The sequence below is a fragment of the Malania oleifera genome, chromosome 4 (assembly GCF_029873635.1).
Source record: "Malania oleifera isolate guangnan ecotype guangnan chromosome 4, ASM2987363v1, whole genome shotgun sequence".
NCBI classification, from domain to species: domain Eukaryota; kingdom Viridiplantae; phylum Streptophyta; class Magnoliopsida; order Santalales; family Ximeniaceae; genus Malania; species Malania oleifera.
This window is the reverse complement of record NC_080420.1, coordinates 76,102,643-76,129,479: the sequence shown is the minus strand read 5'-3', so window position 1 is coordinate 76,129,479 and position 26,837 is coordinate 76,102,643. Positions and strand designations below refer to the sequence as shown.

The 26,837-nt window shown below is 38.0% G+C and overlaps 1 protein-coding gene across 1 annotated transcript; it reads left to right on the top strand.

Annotated features, from left to right (window-relative positions):
• The first annotated feature begins 5,622 nt into the window (after positions 1-5,622).
• LOC131154559 (prefoldin subunit 5) lies at positions 5,623-26,577 on the top strand. Its single transcript, XM_058107399.1, has 5 exons — positions 5,623-5,685; positions 5,783-6,078; positions 6,161-6,264; positions 11,617-11,694; positions 26,236-26,577. Exons 2-5 carry the CDS (start codon positions 5,877-5,879, stop codon positions 26,317-26,319), a joined length of 468 nt encoding a protein of 155 aa, XP_057963382.1. The 5' UTR covers positions 5,623-5,685; positions 5,783-5,876; the 3' UTR covers positions 26,320-26,577.
• The last annotated feature ends 260 nt before the right edge of the window (positions 26,578-26,837 follow it).

Genomic DNA, 26,837 nt, shown 5'->3' with positions numbered 1-26,837 from the left:
GGAGTATGAGTACGCAAATCCTGGATAACCTATAATGTTAAGGTCAATGCGAAGGTCCAGCTGCATTCCCAGGTTGGGTCCTTCTCAGACATCTTGTGCGGTTATGTCCTTCTTGACGGCATATGCTACACGTGATATGTTTCTGACCTTCCCGAGCATCCATCTCGTTATGTATACGTGAGCTCATAGGCCGACCTTTATGTCGAGCGTATGCAGGATTTGCCTGCAAGTTTGGCAACGAGCAAGTTGGCCAATATGCCTCATGCATGATTGGATAAAATTCGGCAGCATATGTTGTATAGTGCTTGGCAGTGCTCCAATATGGCTCAACAAACTAGCTCGCATTCAGCCGTGTCTCGGCACAGACTACAAGAAGGTGCGAGCAAGGATAGTGTAAAGATTGCCACTTCCCGCAAGAGCATTCGCGCCTCTGGATGCTCAAAGTTTGGATATTGTTTCCTTTATGGGGTCCTTGCTGCGCGGTCGTGATGCTAAAAGTACGCCTAGACTGGTTGAACGTCGTGACTCATTGTCCGGTCACCTTCAGCTTCCTTCTTTCCATCGCTAGCAATATATGTGTTGTTAACGTATTTCCTCTAGATATTGTGTTAAGAGCAGCCTCCCATCAGCTATTAAAGTAATGTGTAATGTGATAAAATGTTAGTTGCACGAGAACCATTATGGGAAGGCTACGTGCGCCTTTTAGGATGTCTTTGAAACATTCGATCAGGTTGGTGGTCATGTTTCCATACCTCTTTCCACCGTTGTGGCACTGAGTCCACATATGAGGAGGGATCTGATCGAAGAACGACTTGGCTGGCTCATCACCCTCATCGAATATCCTCTCCATCCATGTGTCAAATTTTCTCACCTAATGCTCCCTTCCCGCTCGCTTAGTCATTCGCTTCATATTGACACTTCGCACTTTCGTATTAAAGTTGCTCACGACATGTCAAAGGCAAAATCGGTGGTGCGCACGTGGTGGTTGCCAATCAGGATTGTGCTGCACCACAGCGATAATCCCTAGATGTCAATCTGATATGAGGCAAATGTCGTCCCTGTCGATAATCAAATGCAGAGAATACAAAAACCAATTCCATGTGTCGAGGCTTTCCTCTTGCACAATAGTGAATGCAAGGGGAAATATTTGCCTATTTGCATCGGGGCACATCGCAATAAGGAGTTTGCCCTTGTTCTTACCGTACAAGTGTGTCTCGTCCACACATATAATGGGAGGGCAGTGACGAAAACCCTGAATAGATGCTGCAAATAACCAAAATACAGATACGAAGGTTGCGCTGTTAGTGCTACCTGGATCAGGAGTTGACCTTCACCTGACTATAGTCCCAGGATTGTATGCGCGCATCGCTTCCATCCACTTCGGTAACGTTTCATATGATTTCTCCCAATCACCGAAGACTTGGGCTATTGCCTTCTGTTTGCCCAACCAAACCTTCTTATAAGAGATTGAATACCCGAATCGACGATCAATGAACTCCTTCAATGTAGCGATCGACGTCGACGCATCTCCCCTGATCATATTCATTATCTCCCCAACAATGAGGGACGACGTGATTTGGTTATGGTCCTGCGATATAAGTTCATTCAGACACGTATGCGGACCACTATATTGGGTGATTTCGAAAAAACGGTGTATCATCCGATACATGGCATGCAATCTCCATGCGCAATCATGGTCCTTACACCTAGCAACCCACAACTCAGGAGTAGATTGCACCACGTGGAAGTCATGGTGGGTGCGAGTGTGATATATTCGCGATCAGCTGATCCTTCTAACCGAAGAGCATCCCCTTACTCAACTCAGAGGATTCTTCCCAACGAGTGACGCGTATGGGAAGCTCATCGACCGCAGTTAAATCTGCAGCAGCTAGGTCAATATGATCGTACATCGGAATCTCACCGATGAATTGCGCGTCAAATGTTGCGTCGTCCGTGTCATGGTGAGGTAAGTTCACATCATCGGGGACATCATTTAACCCTTCACCCATTTCCTGCTCGTGCATGTGTTCGTCTTCAATATGAACATCTTTCGTAATGTTCATGCCTCGTACAATGCGTCATTCGCAATGGCGAATAACGATGCTGGTCCCGCACTCGGGACGTCTTCGCAACCTCCCTATGGAAACGTGTGAGGAACAGGTGCTTCGTACTTCAACGGCTGGAATAACGATCCCGGATATTTGTTAAAATCGATCGTGGACATAGCACGAACCTCCCCACCAACATTGACCTGATGTGTTTGTTCGGTGTCTTCACCGACTTCATCCAATTGCTCCACGGGCGCATCTGGTTGCCTAACTGCAATCACACCCACTTGAGGAATGGTCTCGACATACAATTGCATCGTTAAATATGTCTCACCATCACAGTGTGCGTCCAATACAATGCGCAACCCATAATCATCTAATATCGGAACAGCCTCGTAGAATGCTGTATTATTTAACTCTCGTGCAGGGTATCTTGCGGTCACCCGCATATTGATCTGGATCAATATGCAATTATTTATATATCTTCGTATATAATTTACTTAATTTACACCTACGGCCAATTCGAATAAGTCGAACTGGCCGACTACTATACCTAACACCATCTAATGCGGTTATAATGTTCCCCCTTATATATAAAAATACCGTGACTGGATCACTGCTTGAGCTTCCTGCCATTTAGATCAGCGATTGGGAAATAAAAAAAACCTACGCAAGACAAAATTGTATGTATAAGTGATGTGTAAATGAGACGAAATAACTAATAACTATAAACCAAATAGATGTATACAAATTCTAATGAATGAATGAACTTAGAATTTGGACCTAACTTTCCCACCAAGAAAATAAATAGGTGAATTCAACGTCTATGAATAAACAACATGAATATGTATTGATTTTCCCCATATGACATATACTTCGGATTTTCCCAAAATTGTAATTCAACTTAGAATCCAAAGAACTATGAAATGGTGCTCTTAAGAGTAATTTTTCCAAAATGGTACTTCGTACTCTGCCTCATTATGGGTTGGGTTGCCACTTAATTTGAAGTTCAATTTTGTTAAGTAGCCTTTTGAGGATTCATTGCTAATCCGAACAGCCATACTCAAAGGAGTTGAAGGGATCTTTTGGAAAAATGTTACTTAGGACGCATAACATCCCGATTCATGAAATGGGAATGGGATTGTCTTATGGCAAGTGCTTTAAAATGTGAACACTACATTTATATCGATATATTAGTGAAAAATACATAAATTAGGGGAGGAAAAAACTCATTACTACTCTCCTCTAATAATGTGACCTTTTAGCTATCATCTCTACGGTGTTCCCAGTCAGCGTCATCGACGGTGACTAGTCGAGGCCGGCTTCGCCCTCATACCGTTGGATCTTTAATGGTGCTCTGTGGACTGTGGCCTCCTCAGGCACCCCCCCTAGGATCTTATACATTTAGGGCTTGTCTCATGATGAATTCTTTACCTTATCTGCTCTTACTTCCTTTGGATATTTTTATTTATTTTAAATATAATTTTTGCAAGTTTCAGTTTTTTAGTGTGATTGGTGAACTAAATTATTAGGTAATTTTAATAAAGTATATTAATTTAGGCAAAGACACTAATCTTCCCAAAAATTTGATAAAAAGACAATCACATATCCTAAGGTTTCAAGAATTTTAAATATGATACCAAGAGTTTTAAGAATTTGTAGAACGTTCGTTGACATTTCAAGAATTTCAAGGATCTCTCTTGAGATTTGTTAAAAATGCACAAATCTTATTTTAAAATTTGCAAAAAGACAAGTTTTTTTTTTAAGATAAATTTCATTTTCTTTTGACAAACATCAAATGAGGTTTTTAACATTTTTGATACTTTAGGAGACGTCCGTGATATTTTTGAAATTTTAGGAAAGATATTTGTCTTTTAAGCAAACTTAAAAAAAATGAATATCTTTTATCCTATTAATTATTGTATTCTAGTAATCATAAGAGAGGGAGAGGGGACTTAATCCCGTCACTAGGACCTCTTATTTGAGAATAAAAAATTCACAAATAATACTCCTTATATTATAATTATAAAGTTCTATTCTGATCTGTTCCAAATGTTTCAAACATGCGGCTCAACTTGAACTTTATTATGTAGTTGGTTCAAGGTATGAGCTTGATTCATTAGGAATTGAAACTAAAATTCAAGGAAAACTAAGGCTTGAAATTAAATATAAGAAACATCAAAGGCACGTATATATATATATATACTTTATGCGTTATCTATGAAATATATCATAGGCATTACATTCTTAAATGAGCTAAAATTATTAAAGTTTGTGTAGGAAATAAAATAAGTCAAAATTAAAATTCTAAATTTCGTTAACTCATAGAAAAGTATATGCACTTAATACGATGAATGACAATACAATTTATAATTACAATGTGCACTCACATTAACTCAAAGCATCAATTAAAACCATACAATTTATATGTTCTTGAAAAACTTTAGTGGATGTGCCCAATTATATTAAAAACAGCAGAAGGAAATTCAAGGATTGAATAACAAAATTTCCCATTTTGAAGGTAAACCATATGATCTAATTATAATTGCACAATTATATTAAAAAGAGCAGAAGGAAATTCAACAAATTTAGTGAGTGGAGGAAACTTCAACAAATTCTAGGGCAGGAAAGGTAATGCATTTTACAATGAAACAACAATCCAAAAAAAAAAAAATTAAATATTGAACAACAGTTTGAATGGAAAAAATAAAATATTCTCGACAAAAAATTAAATTCAAATACCAAAAAAATGAAATACAAACCTTAAGAAAAGTGTTTATCCACGAATCTTTCAACACAAATCACAAACTCTGTCTCTCCGATTATCAAAGCTTTGGATGAAATAAAAATAATTTAAAAATCTATGCACTGAACATGGAAAACATAACTTACCCCATCTCGTTATATAACTCTCGATTTGATGAAGCCCGCAACGGTCACCTGCTCCGGAGTCTCCTCTCCTTCAACGGTAACCTGCTCGGCTCTGCAACAGGTACTGTCTATTCGCGCAAGAAAGGAGGAAGAACGGGCGAGGTTATTCTGAAGCAAATCTCGCTACTCTAAGTAACGAGATTTGCCATGCATCGAAAGCCGGGTGGATGGTCATTTAAATCTCGCTACTCGAAGTAGCGAAATTTACCACGCATCAAAAGGCGGTTAGCAGAGCATTAATTATCCCAACAAAATCTCGCTACTTCGAGTAGCGAGATTTACCACGCGTCAAAAGACGGTTGGCAGAGATTTACCACGCGTCGAAAGGCGGTTGGCACAGTATTAATTATCCGAATAAAATCTCGCTACTTGGAGTAGCGAGATTTGCCACGCGTTAGCACGAGCCCTTCAGTCAAAAGTAAATCTCGTTACTCGAAGTAGCGAGATTACGTCAGAGTCATTATGGGAAATACTTCCCAGAATGAATGAGGTATTATTTAATATATTTTTTTTAAAAAAAGTTAAAATCGGAAAAAACTCAAGAAAAAAGAGTAGCGAAAAAGAAGTGGGAGAAAGAAAGAAGTAGAAAGAAAGAGGAGAGATATAAAAGAAAGTGAGAGAAATATTTTGTACAAATCAGATCCACAATATTTTGTAATTCTTCCTCAAAATAGTAAAGTTCTAATCTCATCCGTATGTGAAGTAGGTATATCTCGTATCCTCTTATTTAATTCGTTATTTATTTTTTTCATCAATAATAAAATAATTCTAATTTAGGAAAAAACTCAAACTCGCCTATGCAGCATAATTGTCCCGGGTCCGACCACCGCCGTTGGGCAGAGAAAGAGAAATTGTGCGTGTGCGCGTAGTTGGGTGTGTTTCGGTTGCTGAGCGGGGATGGCGTCGTCGAAAGTAGGTGGCGGAGTGGTAGGGGTCGGAGAGATGGAGAAGATGAGCTTTGAACAGCTCAAAGCTCTGAAGGAACAGTCCGATCTCGAACTCAATGTCCTTCAAGACAGTCTTACCAACATCCGCACCGCCACCTCTCGTCTCGACATCGCTTCCAATGCCATTCGCGATCTCTCCCTTCGTCCCCAAGGTCATCTCCCCACTCCCTCTGCTTCTCTCTGTCCCTTCTCTCTCTCTCTCACACTTAATGATTTTGCTACTTTGATTCTTAGGAAAGAAAATGCTGGTGCCTCTTACGGCCTCGCTTTATGTTCCCGGCACACTCGACGATGCTGATAAAGTTCTTGTCGATGTTGGCACCGGATACTTCATTGAGGTCAGTTGAAGAAATGAAAACTTAATGTTCAATTAGTTTTGTCGCTGAATTTGTGTTCTTAGGGATATGTGTTCGAAAACGTTTTTAGGGTTTTGAGAAATTTTGAATTTGTACGAAGTGAAGGCAGTGCTTGATAGTTGGCTCACAACCAAATATGCGTTTAGTTGTTGTTGTCTGATCTAGCCAGGTTAACAAGGCAATGCTAGGATTTTCTAGTGCTAAAACTGCCCTGTATACACTTATTAAAGTGGATGCCAAGTGGATTGGGTGAGATATATTCTTCCATCTGGGGCGTAAACCTTTTGAGAAATTTATTTTAGGTAAAAATGTGTAGATAATCTATATATATTTAAAATAAAGAAAAAAACGAAATCAAAATATATAGTGTGAAAAAAGAAATATATACTTTGCAAATTACTTGTTGGCCATTCAAAAATTGCTAACTTGAATTCACAACATAAATCATGACAAGAGATAACTATACTATTACAATGTTCAAATAATTTTCATGATGTAATATACAAAAGATTCAAGAGTTTTAAAACTCAACTCATATTATGGCATTCCTTTCATACAAACTAGTTAAAATTTTTCTAGCCAATCTAACTTGAGAATTACACACCCAAAATGCGTAAGCCTCAACTAGAAAGGCACAAAAGGTGTCTTTTGTACAAATGCATAAGCCTTTTTGGAATTTGGTATTTTAGCTCGAGTCTCAAGGCATTTTAGGCATGCCTTGCCTTGAGGCAAGCCTCGATTGAGCCTTTTAAAACACTGCTCTGGAACATTCCCTTTCATAGAAATGTGGAAGATTGTGAACTCCACCATTTCACCAATTTATAGTCATCTTTACAAGCTCCAGTTTCAAAACACCCTTGACCTGCCTGTTTGGTCTTTGGACAAGGGGTCTTCACTATCAGATCCTTCTATAGGAAACTTTTTCTTCGGTAGTCAAACAACGTTCACTCCCCTTGGTCTCAAATATGGAAGATAGTTGCCCCTACAATGGTTGCCTATTTTATATGGGAAGCAACTCTTGGTAAGATCTTGACCCTGTACAACTTGCAGAGAAGGGGGGTTTTGCATCATCAACAGATGTGCCCTTTGCATGGCTAATGCAGAATTAGTAGACCACATCCTTCTCCATTGCCCCTAGACCAGAAATCTTTGGAATGTTGCCGTCACTCTAATCGGTCAACGATAGGTTATTGCTAGATCTGTTGGAGGGGAGCTCTAGGCCTAGAGAGAGATTTGGGCAACAAAGGAAAAGAGGAAGGTTTTGTCTCTCATTCTTCTTGCAATTTTCTAGGTGTTTGGAAAGAGAGGAACAAAAGAGTATATAAAAATTCAACCACAATGCTTTAGTCTAGCAAAGTGCTGTGGTTTATTGTGGTTGCTAGTTGGCATAGTGGACTTATAGCAAATGAGTTCAATGTAATTTTTTATTTTTGTGACACTGTTTAGGGTCATTGATTTCTTGTACTTTGGGTTGGCATCCCTTTGATGCCCTCTTAATATATACTTTCTTTACTGATTAAAAAAAAAAAATTTCTGATGTGGCCACATCTAGGCGGTATGCATGGTCTTAAATTTCCACGAAATTGTCGAAATTTCCTTCGGAATTCCCACTTTCACTACCATTGAAACTGAAATGGCAATTTCCATGAATCATATGAAATTATCAAAGTCTCGAAATTTCAGTGAAATTTCTACTTTAAAGTAAAGTTTCCTTGAGATTCAACACCGTGAAATTTCTACTTTAAAGTAAAGTTTCCTTGAGATTCAACACCCAAATTGAAATTTCTCTCAATTAATATTTTCTTCTTTTTTCAACGCTAAAGGCTATTACATGAGGAACATGAATGATGGCTTTCATATATTTTAGATTTCATGAAAAAGTAAACTTAGATATTAGTTGAAACATTTTAATTGTTCATTTATCTCTCAATTATATGTATTTGTATGATAAATAATATTTGCCTAATATATGAATTCAATTATATTAACTTAATATGTTCAATATAATTATTATATTACAGTTATTACACCTTATCTTCCACATTTGTGTCATTTAAGTATTTTATTTATAATCTTTTAGTTCTAAATCTTGTATTATTATGTTTATTAACAAGTTCTAAAGTTCCATAAAAGAATTCCATTCTTTGATCTACTAATTTCCTTCATTTTTTGAAACCAAAATTGAAATCGACACCCAATTTGTCGTACTTTCGTAACCTCAAAATTTTAATTGAAATTGAAATTAAATACTGTGGTGGTATTAAATGGTCTAGTTAGTCAAGCAACAAATCAAAACCCTTTTTAGGCTGTTGAAAATCATCAATTTGAAGTCGAGTTGGCGTAATATAATTGGTTAATAATCTTTCATGTAAATTGTTTGAGGGGTTTGATTTTCCAAAAATCATCCGTTTTTGGAAAGACCATTGGTTGGGGAATGTTGTTTTATCCACTTCTTTTCCATGCCTTTTTCGCTTGAGCTTAGGGCAGTATGGTTCTGTTTCTTCTTTCGTTTTTGATCCAGGTGGTCCATTGCTTTCTTGGGGTCCCCACTTTAGTAGATCGTTAAACAATAGGGAGATGGTAGAGCTATCCTCTTTGTTAATCTTGTTGAATAACTGTCGTTTTCTATAGAGGAGGATGGGCGGTCTTGGTCTTTGGATCCTTTGGGAGTATACTCTTGCAAATCTTTTTGTGCTTTTTCAAGTAGGTCTAATTTACATTTTCCTCTTTATAGTTCCATTTGGAAGGCCAAAGCTTCCTTTAAAATCAAGGCTTTTATCTGGTTGGTTGCACTTGATAGAATTAATACCAATAACTTGGTACAAGTTAGGAGACCTTTGAAGGCTATATCTCCAGACATCTGTGTTCTTTGTTTTACTTGTTCAGAATCTTCTTTGCATTTGTTCATTCATTGTGACTATGCTTGGAGGGTGTGGAACAAGTTATTTGGTATTTTTGGCGAATGTTGGGTGAGTTTTGAGACAATTGAGGACTTTCTGGCAGTGTCATTTGCTAGTTTTGGTAGGAAAATAAGGAAAGGGCAGTGCTCTGGAAATGTGTTTTTTTTTTTGCAGTCTTTTGGGTGATGTGGATAGAGTGTGATGTGCGTATTTTTTTTAGGGAAGAAGTCTTCTCTTTTTCTGGTTTGTGAAAAGATACACTATTGGGCTTCTCTTTGGTGTGTGGGGCAGGGGAATTTTAAGGGGGTGAGTTTTTCTGATATTCAGTGCAATTGGCATAATGTGTTGGAGTGTAGTTTGTGTTGGTTTTTCTTTCTTTGTTTTGTAGTTTTCAGGTTGTTTCTTTGTGTTTTATATCTGGATTTTTCAGACTATGTTAAGGAGATTCTTATTCTCCTAGTTGTATATTCTTATTCTAGTAATGAAAATTTTCTTTTACTATCAATATATATATATATGCATACAAATATTTATGTACTGGTGATCCATTCTATTGAGCATGTTAGTACCAATGTTATGCATTTTGAATTAGTACCGCCTGTAGCACAAAATTGAAACGACAACTACGCAATCTTGGGCACTTAAAAGGACCATCCAGAGTTTCTTAAAGACATATATTGCAATTTAATCATAAATTCTGCAAAAATGATGAGAAAATATCATACATATTAGCTTTAAATTATTAAATTCAGTGCTGGCATCTCACATATGCTCAAATCCCACTCCAATAAAAAATGCAAAAATCATATTTGAGGCTATATATACAGATGCACAGGTTCTGTGCAGCATGCTGCTTCTTGTTCACAAATAAGTTGAGATTTGGGGAGGTCTCAAGACACTATTGAAGATACCATCACTGCTTCATAGGCACAAAAAAAGGCCCCAAGCTGACTAAATAAAAACACAACAGTAGAATAAAGGGATATATATATTTGGTGGTTTACACATTTGGTTTACCCCCTCACCATAACCATTCTTGGCAGCTAACGATTAATTATCCTAATAAAAACAGTACTGAGCCAATGTTTAAAGTCATGCAGAATTAGAAGGGAAAAAGGGCAGATTTCACCCTCTAAATATGGAATCAAGTAGAACCAGAAGAATGGATCTTAACTAAGAAAAAATACATAAAAAAAAAAAAAAATAGCAGCACATGCACCAAAGTAGGGAGGATCTTACAAAAGAAAATTAAAAAATTAAAAAGTCAAAACAACACTTGCACAGGAGAAGGGACAAGTTTTAATAATAATAAAAATGAAAAATGAGTGCATGCACCTGGTAGCACAGAAGATACTTCAGAGGGTAGACAAATTTTAATTTTTAAAAATGAAAAAACACCACGTGCACTAGAGAGTGTGGAAGATGCTTCAGTTGGTGGGGATTCATAATCAATGCCCTAAATCTGAATAAGAAACTTGCACTTTCATGGATCTGTAGAGATAAAAAGAAATTGACATCCTAATGAGATCAGTGGCCTGATCTCTTTTGCTGTATTGTCATGAGTTTTCAGATACAGAGATTATCTGAAAACTTAACAAAACATGACCTTTACTATTCAAATATTGATAACTAGAGGAAAAAAGAAATTGAAGATTGAAATTAGAGGACCCCAAATCCATCCAAAATCCTCCTCCCCAAGCACCCAACAAACTGACTGGGCAGGAAGGTTATAAGGTCATGATCATTAAGAGTTGTGCCAAAAAAAAATGAGGAGCTCTTTATTCTATTTTTTTCTCGGGAAGCTTTTCAGGTAAGAATCTTGAGTCTAGATAATCTGGGAAAAAAAGGGATTTAGTTGTTAATAAATGTTTCATTGCAAAAGAGGGACAGAGAATGCAACATCTTATAGTTGTGAGATAGTGCAACATGTTACTAAATGTTTCACTTCCGGTATTTCTATGGGGGTAAAAGATATAAAACTGGGAAGAAGATTTGGAACCTTATTTCTCTTACTATTTTTTTTTTTTTTTGGTTTGGTTGGCTGGAGGGAGAGAAATCAATAGGATTTCTAAGAAACTGAAAAACTTCTTTAACAATTGTAAATGATAGGTGGCTCAAAACTTTATTGTTATCAGTGTTATTATTTTGTTTAATGGGCATAATTTTTTATCATTGTTCGAAATGCAATTGATTTTGTAGATTCTATTTCTGTTTCCTTGTAATTTATGCTTTCTTGTATGTGGCTTGCACACCTTTGTTATATTTAGTGTGTTTTCCTTTTGCCTATAAACAAAAGGGATTTAAAAAGCGGAAGCATGAACAATGTTTCTAGAGTAGCCAGCCAATTTATGGTCCTGCTGTCTAGTATAAAAAAGGGGACAAAATATTTTTATATTCCAAATTGATTTTATTTTATTTTTTGTATTTGGAACAGAAAACAATGGCGGAAGGCAGAGATTACTGTGAGCGTAAAATCAACTTGCTGAAATCAAATTATGACCAACTTCTTGAGGTATGTTTCATAAGATTTCTTGTTGGCTTTTCAAATCTTACAATGTTAAGCACAAGGCTCCATGCATATTGCATAATGGAGTTCTGTCAGCCTCGAAACCTGTAAAAATTACATTTTAAATCTGCCATTCATGTTATATGTGGTTGTAAGTACTTGGTTTCTGCATTCATGCGTCTTTGCCTGCTGCAGACATTATGTAGGAGTTCCCTGGATCTTGGGCAAACCTGCAAAAATCTAATTAGTGTAGAAAGCACTTGAATTGCTTCTTGTTGTATTAATTTGATAATTTATGAGTGCCTTTCACTTGTCACCTTTATTTCATGGTGAACTTGCAGGACTAACTTTGAAATATTTTTATTCAGTCTTTTTTTTCCAAACAAATGGTATGTAGGGAATGTTTTCAAGCTGTGAATTTTTTAGGTTGAAAGCAAAAATATTTATATGGAAACCATGGTTGCAGATTTCTAGATATATCTGCAATGCACTCCAATTTTTTCTCTCCTTCAATCTTTCACCCAATTCCCAATTGCTTTTGCGTCCTTTAAATTTACAAGCTTAATGATTATAGCCCTCCTACTACCATACAACACACACAAAGGTTCATGGGAACCTTTTTAAAGCATGGGCGTGGGGCTGAGGCATAAGCCTCAGAATATAATCTTAGATCTGCTAAAAAATACCTTGTTGTATGGACGAGTGGGTGTTGAATGAGCAGATTCACAACCTTGGACATGTTCATATTCTAGAAATATCTAGCTTTTAGCTCCCAGCATATTTTGTGTGATTGCTGGAAAAAAATGAAAGAGAGAGAGAGAGAGTATACCTTTGATGTTATGTGCTTGTTACAACCTTTCACAAGAAACCCAAATCTCCATTATTGTATTTCAACCATAAATAAGCATTTATTGGGAATGATCTTGAAGATTTCATGAGGGAACCAACCCAGTTGACATCGCCCTTTCCCTTTTATATTATAAAACAGTGGTTTGCAGTAGCATTCATGTCACCATAGTGTTTGTCCTCTGGGTTTTTTTTGTTCACTTTTGGGACATGGAGGTATTTTTTAAGATTAGAGTCACGTGGAGATTTTGTGGAGTTGGATGACATAACCAGCAACAGTTTGGATTTCCAGGGCCCATATAAAGATAACATGAACAGTGGCTCACAGTAGCACTCATCACCATAGTGTTTGTCTTTTGGGTTTTTTTGGTTCAGTTTTGGAATGTGGAAGTATTTCTTAAGATTAGGGAGTTACATGGAGGTTTTGTAGAGTTGGATGAAGTAACCAGCAGCAGGTTGGATTTCCAGTGGGCTCATGTAAAGGTTAGTTTTGGTAGATGGCCTGTCCTGGTGAAGGTGGACGTTAATCGGGGGAGCTAGCTTTGCAGATTGATGTGTGGCCTGAAGCTGCTTTGTTGCTTTCAAAAAGGAGTTTGAAGAGGGAGTGAGAGCGTAGGGCAGTTGACTTCAGTTGCTGGGGAAGGACGTACATGAGGGGAAGAGAGTTCATTGGTCTAGAGGTGGGTAAATTGGAAGAGGTGGGGCCGGGGGGGGGGGGGAACATCTGCTAGGGGGCCAGCGGAATGTGATGGCAGAAGGGAGACAATTGGGGGCACGGGGTTAAGGTATTGACAGTTTTGGTGAACTGGTCTAATGACTGTGGCCCTTATTTTTCTACAGGGTTGTATGATCATAGTGATGTCATGAGCCTATCTTTTTTCCTTAAGGGCTAGATGATTCTAGTGATGTGATAGAGTGTTGCGGGCTAAAGCCTGGAAGAGTGAATCAGATGGGCCCAATGACAACTTGATCTCAAATCAGATTAAAGGTTTTCAGAGACGAGAAGCTAAAGGGAGAAAATCATTTTGCTCGTCTTTCTCATTTACTTCTTTTCTTGTATGGTTGTGCACCTCAGGGGCTGGAGTGAGGAAAATTATGCTGGAAGGTTGAGGGGTCAAGGATCAGTCACAGATATTGAGATTACTGAATAAGAGAGGGACGGACAGCAATTAAAGGGGATGAATAGCTTGTTGGGTTCTTATGAGGTGGATTTCAATTTAGGAGTGATTGCAGTAGAAGGGGAACGGACGGACAGACAGATCAAGCTGTGGGTATAATACCCCTATGATTGAGTCTCTTGTCTGCATTGACCCCTCTATGAAACTAATTAGTGTTCTCATTGCCTTCCTTTGCAGATTCTAAGACTTCTCTTCCTCCAACACCATTAAAAGCGGCAACTCATTCTCAAGCACTAGCCAATCTATCACTGTCACTGGAACGAACCATTCTATACTAGTATGCTGAGCAGCGTGCGGAAGGAAAGACTATTACCATTTCTCTAACCATAGAGCTTTAGATTTTTGCCCCAACGAAATTTCCTCCATTTGCACAGACCTAGCTAGTTCTTTTTTGCTGCTGCTACTCTTTGTTCTCTCTTGTTAGTTTCCTTCCTCCACCTCCTTAGCATCCAGCCTGCTGTTTTCCTCCTCAAGCTTCTTTTTGTTGATGTTTGTCTCCGAAACACTCCTGGTTCCACACTTTCGAGTTCTCCTTCAGAAATTTTAAATTTGATGGCAGAATATCTAGCTCATCCTCTGTCCATAGGCTGTCTGCATCACTTATCCACCAGTTTCCCAAATCCCTTCACCGTAAACATCATATTTCTTATGAGGAGCTTTTTCTTGCCATTCCCCTACGGTCCAATGAAATTGGATGATGATTAGGCAGTGGCCTTAAGCAGCAATTTTTGGGAAAACCCTGGGAACTCCCAATACCAACAACAACAACAACAAAATCAAGCCTTAAGTCCCACTAGGTGGGGTCGGCTATATGAATCTCTTTCTGCCAATTTATGCGATCATGGATCATTTCTTTTGACAGATTTAGGGATATTAAATACTTACTCACTATCTCCTCCCAAGTTATTTTAGGTCTACCCCTACTCCTTCTACTGTCCCCCACCGTACCTAACTCACTCTTCCTCACTGGTGCACTATGTGGCCTACGTTGCAAGTGTCCATACCATCTGAATCGTCCCTCCCTTATCTTATCCTCTATAGGAGTTACACCTAACTTGCTGCGAATATGTTCATTATACCACTCATCCATCTAAGCATTCTCATCTCGGCAACTTTTACTTTTTGGATATTATATTTCTTCGTTGCCCAACATTCTGATCCATTTAATTCTCAATTCCTCTCTAAAAACTAATACATAAGGGCCTATTTATAGGCTTACAATGCTTGGAAGACCAGGAAACTGATTTAAGAAACCTTAAATTATAATATCCTAGAATCTTGAGGATATGACCCTAATAAAAAGACCTTAAATAAAGCTAACAAAGATACAAACAAAAAAAAAAGAAGAGGAAAGTAAAAATAACTCTTTCTTGTGTACTGGATTATTCTCCTCTAGGGGCAAAAAGGAACTCGAACTTTGGTTAGGCTGGACATGTGCTCTAGCTAATATTACCCTCATCTTCATCCCTATAGTACTTGAGTGCATTCAGAGTCTGATCATCAGCGGAGTTTTCGTCAGGCACACACTTGGTGCCTGGATCTTAGCAGTCTCTACTATGGCAACATCAGTCGTTGTAGAACAATGTGATTAAAATGTCCTTTTTGCCCACCATTATAGCAACAATTTGAAAACGGTCAACTCACTTAGAATCAGGCAGCTTGGTAGGGGTACTAGGGGCAGGAGGCGGCTCATGTGGGAAACAGTTTCATACAAGCATCTTTCCAGTTCTTGCTCTTTTTCTGATCATTCCTGGCAAAGGCAGCGATTGATCCACACTCCACAGGATGAAAGTCATAGTGTTGTAGCTCAATGCGTAGGCAATGGTGAAGTCCCCAAGGTACCAAATGATGTTTTGCAGTTCATCTTTATCAAAAAGAACATTGAATGACTAATTTGCGGAACTAGTGTTTATGCATCAACATCTTGATCTTGTTGGGCCAAGGCATGCTACTTGAAGTACATCTCTTGCTCATAAATGAAATTTTCTTCCATCATATGCTGTGTAAGGTTCCACTAGGTAGTTGGTTCTTGCATCTGAATTCAACACTGATGAACAAGCCTATGCCACCAAATGCAGGCGAGGCCCTTGTGATAAAAAATAACCATGCCAACCTTTTCTTCCAACCAAACACCATGAGTAAATATTTTTTTGATTTGGTTGAACCAATCAAAGTAGCTCTGGATCGCACTCTCCAGTGAACTCAGGCGGAGCAGGGTAAAGTATTATTTATTATGGACATGAATGACATTTGGGTTGCTTTCCAGTCACTAACTCCATTTTCGTTTTGAGTTGGATGAATAGAAGACAAGAGAGTAGAAATTGTGGACTCAAGAGCATCGAACTTCTACTCAAACTGAGGGACAATTTGATTTTGAAAAGTAACAATTTGAGAATTGACAGAGGCTACCTGCAGGGTCAATTTATGGATTTGCTTTTCTCCCCATTCTTTCCACTGAATCCACTCATGCATAAGTTGCATTGTGAGCAACTGGATCAAGTGGTCCTTTGTCACCATCTTTCTTTTTCTTCTTTTATTTATTTATTTATTTAAAAAATTTTTTTTTTTCGGCTTCTGGCCAACTGGGACTTAAATTTGGTGTTGTATACTAGGGAGAGAATTTTTCCATTGATAAGTTCTTTGTTCCACATCACCAAAATAGCCCCTGCAGCTCTTGAAGCCTCTAGAGCAACCCAATCCAGCTCCTTAAGGCCACAAAGTGCTTTGGCCTCTCTTCTTCCATAAATTTGGTGTTGTGTGCTAGGGAGAGAATTTTTCCATAGATATGTTCTTTGTTACGCATCAACAAAATAGCCCCTGCAGCTCTTTAAGCCTCTAGAGCAACCCAATCTAGCTGCTTAAGGCCACAAAGTGCTTTGGCCTCTTTTCTTCCATACTCCCATTTTATTCTCTTAGAAACATACAAGATAGAAGCCTTCAGCACTGCTTTTTCTGCTATATTTATATCGCTTACACTCCAAGAAATCAATTTTATTTTCATGATCAACCTGCAAGAAGTATTTGCAGAGAGCACTGATTGCTTTCCTATGCACCTTCTACTTTGATTCATGTTCGTAATTTTTGGAAAATTGCAATCTTTGAGCCTCTTCATGCATAATGGGAGATTTGGAATGGAGGCACAGTTTAATTCCAAAACTCTGGGAGTCCATTTTGAGCTGCAGGAGGTGATTATAGACCTTAAAGAACTAAATGGGGACAACACTCCAAGACCAGATGGGTTTACCTTGGTGTTTTCCCAGCAGAACTCAGGGACTGTTAAAAGGGGAAATGTTGGCAATGTTCAAAGAGGTTCACGCTGTTGGAAAGTTGTGGCTAGTCTAAATGTATCATTTGTCACTCTGATCCTAAAGAGAAGTCATGCCGAGGATCTTAGGGACTATTATCCCACTTGTCATGCATGGAGTGTTTGTAGATTGTTAGCTGAAATGCTTCCTAATATATTGAAAAAGGTGTTTAGACTAGTAGTGGGAATCAGTCAACATGCTTTTAAAGAGGGGAAGCATATTTTGGATGCAGCTATTCTTGCCAATAAAGTTGAAGAAAGGACTCTTGGGGTGGTATGTAATAGAGATGTATGTAAATCTTATGTTCATTCAAACTGAGGATTTCTCGTTTATGTATTTTAGAGGATGGTTTTGATAAGACCCTGGGATTTTATCGTAGAGAAATTTGGGAAATTGAATGAAAGGAAAATAGTAAGAGAAAATAGGGTTGATCACTTCGAGGGGATCTGCCTCCAAATTAGCCAAAGGTTGTGAATTATGTTATTGCTTGAATGAAAAACCCCTGTAGGGTTACATATGCATAGGGTAGAGAACCTTGCTCCTATTAGGAATGTAAAATATCCCAATCTCAAGTTTTTAATGGACTAAATCCTAATTGATTTGGGAATCATGACACATTAAATTAATATCGCAACACTAAATAATCCTAACATTAAATAGAATTCCAATTGATCTGGGAATTATAACACGTTAATTCGAAATCCCAACTAATTTGGGAATCCTATCATTAAATAGAAAATCCCAATTGATTTGGGAACCTAACATTCCTGCCTCCTTCAAATCAACCTTGTCCTTAAGGCTAAGCAGCAAATAAATTTCGAAAATCTCTCCTTCAAGGATTGATAAGTTTCCCAGGTTGCATCTTCAGATGGTAAGTAAGACCAGTGAACTAAAACTTCTATGATGTCTCGATTTCCATGTTTGATCACTCGGCGATCCAAAATTGCTTGTGGCTGCACTTGAACCTCACCAGTAGGTGCAACATCAGGCAAGTGGCGGTGCACATTAACTTGCTCCGCTAATTTCTTTTTGAGGCAAGAGACATGAAAAACTGGATGTATCTTAGAACCTATTGGTTAGTCAAGACGATAAGCAACAGGCCTGTTTCAAGATTTTATAAGGTCCATAGAACCAAGACGGCAACTTCATTGAAGAACAAATAGTCACAGATACCTGTCTATAAGGTTGTAGCATGAGAAATACCCAATCTCCCTCTAGAATTCCCTTTCACTGTGGTGCTTATCAGTTTGCTGTTTCATACGAGCTTGAGCTGCAACAAGATTTTCTAAGGAGCTGAAGCACTTTGTCTTGGTCATGTAACTCCTTGTCAACTTGATCAATTCTAGATGATCCAACTGAATACCTAGCAAGAATAGGAGGAGCTTGACCATAAATAGCCTCGTATGGAGTCAACTTGATGGAGGAATTATAAGTGGTATTGTACCACCATTGGGCCCATGGGAGCCATCATACCCAATCCTTCAGGTTTGTGGCTAGCAAAGCAAAGAAGATAACTCTACAAGAACCTGTTAACAACTTCAATTTTATCATCTGATAGTAGATGATATGCAGCGCTCATATTCAATTGAGTTCCTTGAAAACAAAAAGGCTCCTCCTTCTAAAAGTTGTTGGTAAAGACATTTTCATGATCATTGAAAATAGATTGAGGAGTTCCTTGTAACTTGATAATATTCTCAACAAAAGTTCGAGCAACACTTATCGTAGGATAAGGGTGAGTTATGGCACAAAAATGAGCCTATTTTGTGAGACGGTCCACAACAAAAAATAGTAGACTTACCATGAGAAGGTGGTAGTCTGCCAATGAAATCCATGGAGATATCAGGCCAAGCTTCTTTTGGAATAGGAAGAGGTTGTAGAAGGCCTAGACTCACCATGTTTCCCCTTTTTGTCATTGACAAACATCACATTTTGTCACAAACTTTTCTGGTTTCATCTTTCATTCCCTTTTAGTAGATTCCTACAGTATGGTTTGCTTGTGGGTTGAATTAGGCACCAATAAAATCCTCCCCTTATAGAGTAAGTTTAAAGAGTCCCAAAAGTAAGGAAGGATTGAAGTTGGCTCTTTTTTTGTAGCTTTTGGATATTACCTCTAGTCTCTAGATTTTGTTACCATTCTTTCCTGATTTGTTCAAGAGTAGTACATGCATGTATAGAAATAGCTATAAGTTCAACTTGTTTAAGAAGTTGTGAGAGTGCATCTACCAGTGCATTCTTGGTCCTTTTCTTGTAAATAATCTCATAGTCATAGCCCAACAACTTAGTGACCTACTTCCGTTGTTCCATGGAAGAGATTCATTGCTCCAAAAAATACTTCAAGCTCTTGTGATCAGTTTAGATTTGGAAATGCTGGCCAATTAAATATGGTCTCCACTTTATAACTGCATGCACAATGGCAAGCCTCTCTTTGTCATAAACAAACATATTGATGTGGGATAGAGAACGAGCCTTACTAGTTAAAGCAATGGGGTGTTTGTCTTGCATTAAAACTGCACCAGTGCCAACTCCTTATGCATTAGACTCAATGATAAACAACTTGTTGAAATCTAGCAAGGCAAGAATGGTGTGGTGGGCATTGCATGCTTAAGCTTGACAAAGGCTTGTACTTCCCCAGTCCATTTGAATGTATCCTTTTTCAGTAGAGCGGTCAATGGAGAGCTAATCTTTCCATAATCCTTGACAAACTTGTGGTGGTAACCAATCAACCCCAAAAATCCTTGCAGCATTTTGATTGTTTGGGGAATAGGCTAGTCTCATCACTTGTATTTTAGAAGGGTCAATGAAAACACCTTATTAGGAAACAATATGCTTAAGGTATTCCACATGCTCGACTGTCGAGCAAGGCTGCATTTAGATTTCTTGACAAACAGATGATGCTCTCAAAGAGTGGTGAGTACAATTTGCAAATGATGTAGGTAAGGTCGGAAAATGTCATTCATGAGACTTTGGAAGGTTGAAGGCTCATTGGTAAACCCAAAAGGCATAACCAACAACTCGTAGTGGCCATTGTGAGTTTTAAACGTAGTCTTCTGAATGTCATCCTCGTGTACTTGAATCTTGTGATAGCTTGATCTCAAGTCAAGTTTGTTGAACTGTTGGGCACCTCCCAACTCATCTAACGATTCATCCACAATAGGGATAGGATATTTATCCTTCACATTGTTCTTGTTCAGTGCTTGATAATCAACACTCATCTGCCAAGAGCCATCCTTCTTCTTTACCAATAAAAGAGGAGAAGAATATGGATTGACCCTTGGTTGAATTATGCCAGCATCTAACATTTCTTTCACTATTTTTCTATTTCTACTTTCTGAAAAGAAGGATAATGATCAGGACGAACGTTAGTAGGGACACTACTTGGCAATAGAGGAATGTTGTGATGTTGTGTTTGTTGAGGTGGCAATCCCTGTGGCTCCACAAATAGGTTAGAAAATTCTGAAATAAAAAGATTCTAGCCCTTTATCCTAGCCAAATTGATGTTGTAACTCCTCTAGTGCTTGGAGTTGTACTGGGCAACCATGGCGCTCCTTTTTAAAGAGCTTCTCCATACGATGGCTTGAAATTGTAATGACATTACCACAACGTTTGCCTTGAAGAGTTACTCTCTAGCCATTCATGGCAAACTTCACAACCAATTTAGAGAAATTCAATGTTATATCACCTAAAGTTCTTAACCATTTAATAGCTAAAACCACTTCATAGTCTTCTAGTGGCAGCAAAAAGAAATCAACATAAAACCCATGGTTTTTTGCAAAGTTTAACCTTCGGACACTTGCTCTGACATGTCAAGGTCCTTCAATTGGCAACCTTCACATAAAAAAATTCACATTGCTCCACAAGATAGGCTAACCATTCAGCAATTTTATTGTCCATGAAATCATTAGTGCTACCCGTATCAATTAAGATAGTAATAGGTTGGCATTTTAAGAAGCCACTAAATTTCATGGTTTGAGGATTAGCATAACCAGCTAAAGCATGAATTGAAGAAGTTGTAGATTTATCATTATCATGAGATTCCATACCTTCCTGATTTGAATGGGTCATCCTCAACGTCTTTTGGCTCCTTCATTAGTTTAATCATCAAGAGTTGCCCCTTTTTGTAAAGGTGCCTTCTATGCCACTTTTCATCACAATGCCTGCTCAAACCTTTTGTCATTCACTCTATAATTTCCTCTTGAATCAATCGTTTGATAGGAGGATTGTGAGGAGCAAGTGGTGTGATAGTGCTGCTGACATTCTGCTTGCTAATGGTCTTGTTGGAGCTATACCGTTCTTGTCCCAACTTCTCTTCTTCTAACCGTGCAAAGGAAATTGCAGCAGTCATAGTCCGTGGCTGACGCTCTTTGACCTCATGCCGAATGTCAGGTAGGAGACCTTCAATAAGAGTACCAACGAGTTTGCTTTTGTTCCAATCTTTAGTCCTATTTGATAGCCGCTCAAATTGTGTTTGGTACTCCAAGACAGTGCTAGTTTGGCATATTTTGGCAAGCTCTCCATCAATATTCTCATATCCAGTGGGCCTAAATTGGACAAGTAATCCAGAAGCAAATTCTGCCCATGAAGGCAGTCCATAACGAGGTTCAAACCAGTCATACCATTGAATAGCATTGTCATCCAGACTAATAGATGCAATCTCTCAACTTTAGATGTTTCTGGGGTGTAGTGAAAGCAAAAGTATTTTTCAGTCCTAAAAACCCAACCGGTAGGGTCATCACTGTCCCACTGAGGAAATTCCACCTTCATACGAGAAGGACCATGATCACACTCTCCTTGGTAAACTCCTTTGCGCATGTACAACTGCTCCCTACGATTAGCTGACGTAGCGACATCATATTCTCTCTCTTTATGGGAAGATGTGATGAGTAGTTTAGAGAGCAATGCCTGGATCTCTTCAAATTGAGACTTAAACATATTGGTAAGTTCATCCTTTAGCCTAGCTTCCGTCTAGGATTTTGCTGATTTTCCTGAGGCCATTGCATATGAGTGAAGATCAAGAATTCCAAGATCTTGCTTTTGTGGGCAGGTTAATGGCAAACACCGGCTTTGATACCAAATGATAAGACCTTAGGGTTTTATCATAAGAGGAATTGGGGAAATTGAAAGAAAGGAAAATATTAAGATAAATTAGGGTTGATCACTTCGAGGGCATCTACCTCCAAATTAGCTAAAGGCTATGAATTATGCTATTGCTTGAATGAAAAAGTCCTACAGGGTTCCATATATATAGGGTGGGGAACCTTACTCCTAGTAGGAATGTAAAATATCCCAACCCAAGTCCTTAATGGGCTCAATTTTTAATTGATTTGGGAATCCTAACACATAAAATAGAAATCCAACATTAAATAATCATAACATTAAATAGAATCCCAACCGATTAGAGAATCATAACACATTAATTCGAAATCCCAATTGATTTGGGAATCCTAACACGTTAGCTAGAAATCCCAATTGATTTGGTAAACCTAACAGGTTTTATGGTTTGAACTTTGAAATGGTAGATCTGGAGGTGCATTTCCATAATGAAATAGTGTTCGTGAATGGGTCTCCTACTAGTTTCTTCTTGTCTAGGAGAGGGTAGAAGCAAGGGGATTCCTTTCCTATTTTGCTTTTCCTTCTGGTGATGTAATACTTAGAAAAATAAGTGGGATCCTTTAATTGTAAAGTTTTAGGAGAGATTGGCAGGTTAGGAAAGGGAGTTGCTCTTGCAAGGTGAAAGTTCGACTTCAATAAGAAACACCTTGTCCAACTTGATTGAAATGTCTATTTTTCCCACTCTTAGTGCAGTGACTAGAAGCCTTGAAAGTATTCCAGGGAGATTTCTTGAGCAGTGGGGAAAATAGGGAGTCATAATATTGGGTGGTTGGGATTAGTGTACATAGAATCTCACCTTTCTTGTTGACTGGTTGACTTGGATAGTCGGATGCCACTTGAGAAGCCATTAAAATGGTCTATATTTAGAATACTGAAAGGGAAGGGATGAAGTTACTGGAGTAGCAATATGTAGGTTTATTAGGTTTCAAATGCTTGAATGGATAACATTATTTCCAAATTACGAATTTGTTTGGATTTCTTCAGTTACAATCCTCCAGATTGATCCTTACATTGAAGCTTGGAAGCAACCTCAAGTATGTGAAGGGGAGAACAACTGATAGTCTGGTCCAAAGTTAGAGCTAATTTAGAGCATATGAATATATCAAGCAGCTATCAACTTTTTCTCAGTTAAAATTCTGATTCATTTTTTGATCTGTGGTGCTTTTCCAAGTACCTCATAGTCACTCATGGGACATGGGGAATATGAGGATTTATTAAAAGCAAGACAATTTCTGCAAAGATGAGTAACCATTGGCATCTGTAGCTGTGCACACAAATGTTTCATCAACAAGAATAGGCAAAGTAATGTTACCTAAAATGTGGAACAGGAGCTGGATTGCACTATGCCACGTGCTTTAAAATGTGGAACCTTAGGAGTATACTTGATTAGACATATTGATGGAAAAAGTGTAATGGCACTTGTATATTTTGGAGAGGATAAATCTAGAAGAGAAACGTTGTGGAATAGATTTATAATGACAGAGATAGAAGTAAAATGTGATAATTCCTCACATAAAATAACTGATGAAAAGTTATGTGAAAAATATTGAATTAAAACTTTGGATCGTTAAATTAGTATTCCAGAATGAAAATATTTTGGAACGTTTGTACCAATACATGGTTCACTTGGGTGTTACCATTGGCATCCGTAGCTGTGCACACAAATGTTTCATCAACAAGAATAGGCAAAGTAATGTTACCTAAAACGTGGAACGGGAGCGGGATTGCAGTATGCCATGTGCTCTAAAATGTGGAACCTTAGGAGTATACTTGATTAGACATATTGATGGAAAAAGTGTAATGGCACTTGTATATTTTGGAGAGGATAAATCTAGAAGAGAAACGTTGTGGAATAGATTTATAATGACAGAGATAGAAGTAAAATGTGATAATTCCTCACATAAAATAACTGATGAAAAGTTATGTGAAAAATATTGAATTAAAACTTTGGATCGTTAAATTAGTATTCCAGAATGAAAATATTTTGGAACGTTTGTACCAATACATGGTTCACTTGGGTGTTAGCATTTTCTGGCAACTGTGGGCAAGGATCTGACTTACTTTTAACAGATTCAATTGGAAGTTATTATATCTAGGTTCTGTTCTGTTCCATGCCTATTTTATTAACCCCAGGGGAGGCTGGTTTTGTTGATCTCTTATTAGATATTAATGCACTTGTTTATGTTGATGGAGGTAAGGACCATCCTTATTGGAGGATGGGATCTTACCTGTGTGGGTTTGTATAGACTAATTATCAAGTCAGTTGAGTGAATATTGTGCATACTCAGGGCCGATGCAAATTTGTTCCCATCTAGGGATGATTCTCTCATTGTGTCATTGATCAGGGGTCATAAATTCATGAAAACTGCTTCAAAGTTCAACTTACATTTACAATCAGTTCTACAGTTCGCAAAACAGGTAATTTTTTCCTTAGCCAGAGTCCTGTGTTTGATCTAGGGTTTGGATTTTTTTTTTTAATCAGTCTTCTTTTCTCTATTCCTATTGCCTTATCATTTCTTTTGATGCTTGAATCTTGTTGATCCTACCCTTTCTGATATCTGATTGCATTGTGGGCTCACAGAAGCAACTTTAGTCCTTGAGAAATTGTGCAAAGATTCCTGACTGGATGGGACTTTTTTTTTTTTTTTGTTGGTATTTTCCTAGTTTTTGGGCGGTAGTGTTTTTTTTTTTGGTTGTTGGCCGCCTGGGGGGGGGGGGGGGGATGTTTTGACTCCATTCACTAATTAATGCACATTGTTTTGTGTGAAATTATACTAACATCTCTCCTAAGCAATGGCAGTCATCTTCAAAATGCCCAAAAAATGCCCAAAAGTCACCATGCCTTCAATATGAATCCTAAGTCTTGAGAGTTTTTCGGCAAGTTTTTATATCTTGCTAATGGTTTGATTCCTTTTTTTTTTTTGTTTGTTTTATTTTTTGGTTTTGGGATCGCAATGGGGTGGCCAAGGGTACTGGTATGCACACTTGTAAATTAGCTTACTACTCTAGGGGAGTGATCCCCATTAATTCCTCCATGGTCCAGGTAACTTGCGAGCATTGATCACCGATGAACCTCCTAGCTACTTATTGGGGAGCATTGATCCCCAACCTAGAACATCTCCAACCTGAAGGCAAGCATTCAATCCACAATCAAGAACATGGATTGTCCATCCTCTTGCCACTGCATCCCTCCTCTTTGTGCCTTACATGTGCATAGGTTTGAGGGGTGGGTTGTGCTGCGATGATTTGACACACCTACATTGTTGATTATGAAATTTCTTTTGCCAAGAAAAGACATGCATGCATGCATACCACATGAACCCACATGTATGCTCTTCCTTCTTTTGGCTGTTTGGACATTGAAGACCAAAGCAAGAGAAACTTGGGTCAAAGCACTGGAAAGAGCCTCAAGACGAATTGGTTTTTAGTAGAAGGAATAGCCTTGAATAATGAAGAAAGTAGAATCTATGTTGGCTTAGTAGTTGTAAATGATGATGATGATGATGTTCTTAGAGGTTGAAATAACCTAAGATTGTGTTGCTCTCTTTAGCTGGTTCTAGAGCAAAATTGATTAACATTTAGGATTTTAAGCACATTTTGTATCAAGTTCTAGTCATGGGAACTTTAGCCCAGAAGAGCAGTTACTTTGTATTTCTTTGCATGATCTTGATATTGGGTTTCTTAGGTACACTAGTTCAGAAAATAGGTTTTCTGGATGGAACAGTTGTGTTACCCTGGGCGGTGAAATATACCGCTGAACTGAATGGAATCAAATGGGATGGAATGGAGTGCTTGATGTTCTCCATTCAATTTTTTTGTTCCACTTCATTTTCACCCTATTCCATTGCACATGACGTGATAATAATTTTTATTACTTTAACATGTTCGGCATGTGTCACTCAAGCTCTAGATCACAATCACTGGGCTTTCCTAATGGTTAATATGGGTTGCTCCCCCTGCTCCCAATTCCCTCGCAAAGGCTAGTTTGCAAGTATAGGGTAGTTACGGTTGCCAAAATCTTTTTAACGTCTTTCTCCAACTTGCCTTTTGTAGTTCAGCCGTGTTTATGCTTTCTGTTGTTGCAATAGTAAAACCGTATCAAAATGCAGGTTGCATCCAGGAAGAAAAGCATAGCAGATGAAGCTGGTGTACTCTTGCAGGCAAAGTTGAAGCAGATGCCTTCCACAGCATAGGGACTACATCATCTTTCTAATCAGGTATTTGTAATATTATGGGGATTTCCAAGACATCTGTGAGAAAATCAGTCCGTGAGCTGCAAAAATGTACTTTTATGTTTGGTAGTCATTTTTTTTTATCCCTCTCCTTTTTTTTTAAATATATTTCTTACTAATGGAATGATGTTAATTCCATTTAGACCAACAGAGAAGAAAAGCTCAAAAGTTTTGATGTCAGAGTGGTGGGTTGCTTATATAAAAATCTCTTTTTGAACAGATCGACTAAAAATCTTACGGGTTCTTCTATACCTTGGATTTTTTTTTCCCACGGGGATCATTGTCATTCTACAACTATTAATCATGCAATTAAATAACTTTTAAAAACAGCAAAAAGAAATAAGTAGATACAAAAGTACTGCACATTACAATAGAGAGAGAGAGAGAGAGGTCATTTAACATTAGTAACGAATGAGTGTGTATATGAAGAGACGACATGAATGGTTTTGTAGACAAAACAAGATGAAAAACAAACAATA

Coding starts and splice junctions, on each gene's coding strand:
- LOC131154559 (XM_058107399.1), top strand. CDS start 5,877: ATGGCGTCGTCGAAAGTAGGTGGCGGAGTGGTAGGGGTCGGAGAGATG. Junction 6,079..6,160: donor TCTCTCCCTTCGTCCCCAAG/GTCATCTCCCCA, acceptor TTTGATTCTTAG/GAAAGAAAATGCTGGTGCCT. Junction 6,265..11,616: donor GCACCGGATACTTCATTGAG/GTCAGTTGAAGA, acceptor TATTTGGAACAG/AAAACAATGGCGGAAGGCAG.